The 7,500-nt window shown below is 38.3% G+C and overlaps 1 protein-coding gene across 2 annotated transcripts in view; it reads left to right on the top strand.

The window, feature by feature from the left end:
- Positions 1 to 63: 63 nt before the first annotated feature.
- The window catches only part of LOC125040056 (5'-3' exoribonuclease 2 homolog), a 38,838-nt gene continuing 31,401 nt past the window's right edge, over positions 64 to 7,500 (top strand). The window contains exons 1-5 of one of the 2 annotated variants that reach the window (XM_047634510.1): positions 64 to 226; positions 596 to 772; positions 6,168 to 6,345; positions 6,689 to 6,840; positions 7,019 to 7,250. In XM_047634510.1, the coding sequence (XP_047490466.1) occupies positions 152 to 226; positions 596 to 772; positions 6,168 to 6,345; positions 6,689 to 6,840; positions 7,019 to 7,250 (814 nt within the window). In that variant the 5' untranslated portion in view covers positions 64 to 151. The remainder of the gene's footprint in view (positions 227 to 595; positions 773 to 6,167; positions 6,346 to 6,688; positions 6,841 to 7,018; positions 7,251 to 7,500) is intronic. The other variant, XM_047634518.1, reaches the window with a different exon arrangement.

The following is a 7,500-nucleotide window of genomic DNA, read 5'->3' as shown; positions in this document are numbered from 1 at the left end:
ATTGAAATGTAAGATCTAATTAGATATTCGTCAAATATGAATACGAATGATTACTCAAGCTGTATTTAGGAACCGGTCGCGTCTCGCAGTTGAGAGTCGTCGAGGGAAGAGATACAACTACTGACGAATCCATAGTAATAAACAATTAGCGATGGGAGTACCAGCCTTCTTCCGATGGCTCTCCAGAAAATATCCATCGGTGATCATAGAATGCGTGGAAGAAAGGGTAAGGAGGATAGATAAGAGGAGAGAAGGTGAAGGTAGTTCTGTGATTTTTAGGAGACGCTACTCGTGTCCGATGTTTACATGTGATTCACGACTCATGTTTAAATCTGTATTTCGAGGTATATTATTTTGTATATTTAGATATTCAGTGTTTATGACTTATGTTGAAGATATATCAATATAATCTGAAGTACTTTTTTCTAAGTGTGTAAGCTTCCGGAGTAGAAATCCCGATTCTCAAACTTGTTTGACAAAAAATAGTTGGAAAGTATAACCATTTACATCTAAGGTGCATATGACAAAATTTTCAAATAAGCTCAGAATTTTGCAGTTAGAAAACTGAAAAAAATTATTTATTTCTTGTTTCCAGCAATACAACACAGACGATGGACAGACAGTTCCACAGGACACATCAAAACCAAATCCCAATGGCATCGAGTTTGACAACTTGTACCTGGACATGAATGGTATTATTCATCCTTGTACTCATCCAGAAGATAAACCGCCTCCAAAAAATGAGGACGAAATGATGGTTGCCATTTTTGAGGTGAGTTTTTGATATCCATTATGTTACACAGAGTAACAATCAGGATTATAGTAAATAAGTTTATGGGGTGGTCACTTTGACAAAAACTAAGACACTATTCATTTATGGTGAAAGGTGCACAAATAGAGAAAAAAGGAGACTATGACAAAAAGAGAGAAGAACAATCCATTATTTTCAAAGTACCCATCGTGTTTATTTTTCGAGGATAAAAACAAATGTCACCACGATTATTTTGTAATTGCCATTTTATATTTTTTCTTATTCGTTTATTTAATGCATTCTTTTATTTTTATTATACTTCTTTTATAGTATAATATTTAAGTATAATGTTTAACCCCTTCCTGATGGGTCACACCTATAGGCGTCAAACAAACCACTCAAAATGTGGCGAGCTCCGAGGCAGTGATTTGGCTTGATGTACCGAACTCACGCGCTCAAAGTCGGCGCGTTGGCATGATTCGCCAGAACGTAGAGTTTTTTTTTAGTTTTCTACACCCGTCACCAAGGGGTTAAGCTATACTGTACGCTTGTTTTAGCCACCATGAGATTTGACAGGCCATATCATACCATGACAAATGGTTGGGAGAAATGTTTCATTTTAAGTGTTCCATCAATTCCAGGTCATTTTTAAAGCCAAACAGTGTATATGCAGAAGAATTAGACATTATTATCTATTACAGCTTGTCATGTGAGCCCATCAAGTATCTCAAATGCCAAAAAAAGTTATTAGAAACCAAGTAATTCAGACCATAGACAAATGCGTCTATAATACCATCGGGTCCACGGGGCAGAGCCCCTTAGCTAGGCACATATTTTACCATGGGTCCAGGAAATGTATAGAACATAGAGCATAAATCCCACAGGGTTAAGTTTAGGTTGGTTTATCGGTCAGAACACATTGTACAATTATCACGTGAGATTTGGAATTGTCAAACCCTGTAGATTTTACCAAACAATGGGTGTAATTCCTGTAGAATTTTTCGGAAGTTGGCACATTGGTCCTTAGACTTAACCCCTTCACGACTGGTCCTGTCTCTAGACATCATAACAAACCGCTTGAAATGTGGCATGCGGCGGCGCGCCAAAGTGCTACGAGGCGGTGTACCGAACTCCCGCGCTCAAAGTCGGTGTGTTGCCATTGATCGCCAGAGCGTAGTTTTTTTTTTCAGTTTTCTTCACCCGTCACCAAGGGGTTGATATGATGCTTGGGGACATCCGTAGAGTTTCATTAACCAATATTAAAAAAATTTGTGCTGGTTTTATGCATTTTTGTTCTCCATTCTTCTTATTTCAGCCTGTTTTACCCCGTATTTTCCGATCTACTTCATACCCTCACCTACTATCAGGATTTATCACATGTTAAGATTCTGTTGATGAATGTGATAGAAATGATCATCAAAATCATTGTCATAACACGAGAATAAATCTGATGATATATACAGTGTCTTGGAAGACCCGAACGTCATAGTTGAAAAATTAACCAAAAGATGTATGGGGTAAGTTTGGAAATGGCATCTAACACTGATTTTCTGCAAGTTGTCATCATGTTTTAAATGACTCTAGTTCTCATTCTGGCTGCAAACAAAGCACAGCTACAATATTGGCCCCAATAGCTATGGAGGTCATGATAAGTATCAGGGAAGTCGTGGGGTAAAAGCAAATGGTCAAAGTAAACCTTTCAGTAATTTAGTTCATGCAAAACACATTAATTGTAAATAGGGGACTTGGTTAATGTTACCAAGAGTGACACACAAAGATATAGGGAATGGACACCACCATCTTATAGAGCATAAAAACTAGAGTAATGAATAACACCGATACTGCTGTTTCGCCCTCATATTGAAAATGATGAAAATATCCACAACACCCAGTAAATTTTTCTTGTATGAAAATCAGGATTACAGTAAAAAGGAAGTATATGAAGTGCCAACCTTAATGAAAACCAATACACTCTTCATCTGTGGCAAAATGTGTGCAAACTGAAAATAAAGGAGATGTATAACGGAAATGAGAGATCAACCCATCTTTTCCTACTGTTTACCTGTCGAGGATCTGGATTTTGTACCAGTAATTTTTTACCTTGAAATTTGCAATGGCCAGCCTGTGAGTCATCAAAATCCTATTTTTCATTGTTGGCTGGAATTGTGACCGCTATCCACCACTCGTTTTCATTAATACCATGATATTTTGCATATTATAGTTGGTACAGCCCCTTATCTGCAGTGACGGTACCGATTTGAATTTCATTTGAGGTCCCTTGGGTCCAGTTTGTATTGTGACGGGATTATCTATTACAGAACTCAAATAGACTTTGCTGGTGTCTATTGTGATGTCACGTCAGTTCTGGTTAATCTAGAGGACATTGAATTTTAGTAACAATGCTAATAACATGGAAGAACATCATGCAAAATTTTCAAGAAAGACAAATCCTGATTCGCCAATATAGTTGGGTGCAGAAGCCGTGTCGTTATGGTCACACGCAGTATTTAAACCAGTGAAATATTTTGTCATGGTGTGATTTATCAGCAAAAATAATAGTGATATAATTGAAACCCTTAGGGAATTTGTGCAGGACCATGGACACTTTTTTAAAAACATTGGGGCCCCAAGTACAAACAACAGTACAAATTTGATATTAAACAACATTGCTACAATTTTTTATAGTTGTAGCAGCAGACCTCTAACCATCCTTTGGTTAAGTTCGTTAGTTTTTTTTATAGATAGGAATCTAAAATTTGTCAGACCGCACATTGTTCTGCCAAGGAAGACCGACTACTCGTATTGCAAGTTATATTGCAAATATAGTGTAGATAGACATGTTTGGTATGTGGTGGCGGAAAACTGATATGATATGTTTAAAAATTGTGGCAGTTATATGGTGCGTTTATCATTTGTTTTTGAAGTTCAGGGATTGAGAAAGTTATTGAATGTATTCAAATAGGTAAAAAACTCATTGCAGATTGGAGCAGTTAGTATTTGGAAGTAACAAAATTGGCTTCAAATTCAATTTTCAATGTAAACATTATCAACATAACAGCAACCAAGAGTTCAGCCATGAGACTTTTAGGATATTAATCAGATGTAAGGAAAAATCATTGTGCTAATGCTTGACACTGACTGCTAGCTAGACAGGCTCATATACCCAATGAATGAATAAACAAAGTCATCATAACAATAGCAAACCACACATTAACCCACTGCCACTGGGGAAAATTAATAAAAAATGGGGGAAATGCTGTGCTCATTTTCTATATTTTTTTTGTGAAATATGTCTGCACAGAGATGGCTCTGCTAGTGATTAGCTACAAAGGAGTCAATTAGTAGACCTAGTGACCGTACGGGATTTGAATTGGCGGGAATAATATATTTTTTACTAGTGCTTTGAATATCGATGGTGTTATTTTTATTATAAACATTATAATTACTATAATATTATAAACATTAGTATCAGCAAAATAAGATAACGTAAAATATTTTCGTAAATTAAAGAAAAGGGTAAATGAACAGGCAGGACTCGTGATTGGCTCATTGGTGACTTAGTATAATTGTAGCCATCTATGTGTAAAAACAATCAAACAAATAACTCACAGTGGGCATAGCACGTACATACACATCATTCCCGTTGACATTGGGTTAACCCCTTCCCAATGGGTCACACAATGAGGCGTCAAAACAAACTGTTTGATCCATGCGGCTGTACACCGTGGCAGCGCACCAAAGTGCTACGAGCTTTTGGGATTCGGCGTGATAGCACCAAACTCCTGCGCTCAAAGTCGGGCCGTATTATTGATCTCCAGAACGTAGAGGTTTTTTCTTTCTTTCTCTCTTTCTTTCTTTTTTAAGTTTTCTTCACCCGTCATCAAGGGGTTAACCTATTGGCGACGGGTATAGAAAACTAAAAAAAACTACGCTCTGGCGAACCACAGCAACGCGCCGACTTTGAGCGCGTGAATTCGGTACATTAAGCCGAATCATTGCCTCAGAGCGCTTTGGCACGCCACCGCGGCGGACAGCCGCACGCCATTGGGTTATAAGGTCATGGGAATATACACCATTTGTATACTCATATGTTCACATAGAATATGGAAATCCTGTTGTTTTACAAGTGAAGTGGGTGAAACAGCTGGTGTTTGTGTGTGAGTGAGTGTGTGTGAGTGAGTGAGTGTGTGTGAGTGAGTGTGTGTGAGTGAGTGTGTGTGAGTGAGTGTGTGTGAGTGAGTGTGTGTGAGTGAGTGTGTGTGAGTGAGTGTGTGTGAGTGAGTGTTTGTGAGTGAGTGTTTGTGAGTGAGTGTTTGTGAGTGAGTGTGTGTGAGTGAGTGTGTGTGAGTGAGTGTGTGTGAGTGAGTGTGTGTGAGTGAGTGTGTGTGAGTGAGTGTGTGTGAGTGTGTGTGTGAGTGAGTGTGTGAGTGAGTGAGTGTGTGTGAGTGAGTGAGTGTGTGTGAGTGAGTGAGTGTGTGTGAGTGAGTGAGTGTGTGTGAGTGAGTGTGTGTGAGTGAGTGTGTGTGAGTGAGTGTGTGTGAGTGAGTGAGTGTGTGTGAGTGAGTGAGTGTGTGAGTGAGTGTGTGTGAGTGAGTGTGTGTGAGTGAGTGTGTGTGTGTGAGTGTGTGTGTGTGAGTGTGTGTGAGTGTGAGTGTGTGTGTGTGTGTGTGTGTGTGTGTGTGAGAGCTACATTTATATTATTTTGGGCATTGCTCATCAGGCAAATATAAAATTCACTTTTCCATAACATTTTCTTGTAAGCAACTCACCCATATCACCCTTCAGGTGGGGAAAAGAAGGGACCTATCCCAGGTAATGGCAGATAAGCAGATTATACTATGTAACAAACAACAACAGACCCTAGTCAATGAAAAATTAAGAAAATTATTTCCAATGATACAAGGCCCATCTAGATCTGTCTTGACAGTGACAGAGAGAAAAAAATATATATATTTCTGAGGTTTTGAGCTATCAACATGATAGCTCAAAACATGAATATCCCTCCATTTCTTCGACCGCTCCCCATTTTTATGTCTCAAATTCTGTAATCTCTCTTTTTGTTATGGTGTTGGGTGGTATTTGAGACCATACAGTTTGGCATGTACTTATTTTCCTTTCCTTTTTATCTCTCTTGCTGTATCCTTACTTTTGAATTCTTACCCCATCAAGTAATAAAAGACAATAGAATCAATTTAGTTAGTCAAACTAAGAGAACTCATAGAATGAAGAAACTTCCCCCTGAACTTTGCGGAATATGTAGTCCTCCTATTGTCCTGTGAATACTTTCAAGAGTAATGTATCTGTGATGGGGAAGTGGAAGGGGTCAGAAAACAACCAGAATATTTTGATGTTTTGATTACATTCATGAAAAATATTTAGACCAGACAATGCCCTTTATGCCACCATTTCTTTCCAGTGCATAGACCGCCTGTTTACAATTGTACGTCCTCGCAAAGTGCTCTACATGGCCATTGACGGTGTGGCCCCCAGAGCCAAAATGAACCAGCAGAGGTCAAGGCGTTTCCGTGCCTCCAAGGAAGCTGAGGAGAAGGCAGCAAAGGTGAAGAGCCTGAGGCAGGAGCTCTTGGCAAAGGGTAAGGCTGTCAAGCAGTTATTTTGCATGTTATTATTTCTCATTAATAAAGTAGTTGTATTAGTATCCTGTCCTTTAGGCTTGTTCCCCTTCCTGTTTTACTAATTAAAATATATATATATATATATATATATATATATATATATATATATATATATATATATATATATATATATATATATATATATATATATATATATTTTATGTTCGTTTTAAAAGTAGTACTTTGAAATGATTTTTATTATGAATTCAGAAATCCATGGTTTCCCACACATACTTTCACACGCCTTCCTTCTTGTTTTCTCTTTTCCTAACTTACTTACTATTTTCCATATCTTTGGCAGGCTTCAAACTCCCCCCAGAGAAGCCCAAGGAATCCCACTTCGACTCCAATTGCATCACTCCTGGAACCCCATTCATGGAGAGGCTTTCAAAATGCCTTCACTATTACGTTCATGATCGGTTAAATAATGACCCAGGCTGGAGGAAGATTAAGGTTGGGGTTCTAAAACTTTCTCCTCAAATTATTTTAAGAATTTCAGCTATTACGTAGTATTTTAGAACATGTAACATCTTGAACAGTAGGTGAATAGAACTTTGAAAAGAAAATTATAAATTTTTTTTTTTTTTTTTTTTAATGTCTCTAAGCTTTTTGTTATTACCTTCAAAAACAGGTAATACTCTCAGATGCAAATGTGCCAGGTGAGGGAGAACACAAGATCATGGACTTTATCCGGCGTCAGCGAGCACAGCCAGACCATGACCCCAATACCCAGCATGTCCTTTGTGGGGCTGATGCAGATCTCATTATGTTGGGACTGGCAACACATGAGGCCAACTTCACCATCATCCGAGAGGAGTTCAAGCCCAACAAACCCAAGCCATGTGATCTCTGTGGACAGCTTGGTAGGTGACTGAAGGAGAGCCTTCAGGTCTTTGAGGTTGGGGTGGGTAAGGAAAGCATAGAGGAGATTGGTATTTACATTGCCCTAATTGCCTTCTTTTGCTTACACGTTGAAACAATATTTTGGTTTTCCCCAATTGTAGTGAGAAGCAACATGTGATTAAGAAACTGTACCATAGGTTCAGAATTTATAAACTATTTCTCTAGATCATTACTTTTATCATAGTAATGTCTTTAGTGAATAATTGTAGA

The sequence above is a fragment of the Penaeus chinensis genome, chromosome 3 (genome assembly GCF_019202785.1).
Source record: "Penaeus chinensis breed Huanghai No. 1 chromosome 3, ASM1920278v2, whole genome shotgun sequence".
Taxonomy (NCBI): domain Eukaryota; kingdom Metazoa; phylum Arthropoda; class Malacostraca; order Decapoda; family Penaeidae; genus Penaeus; species Penaeus chinensis.
This window is presented reverse-complemented; position numbering and strand designations above follow the sequence as displayed.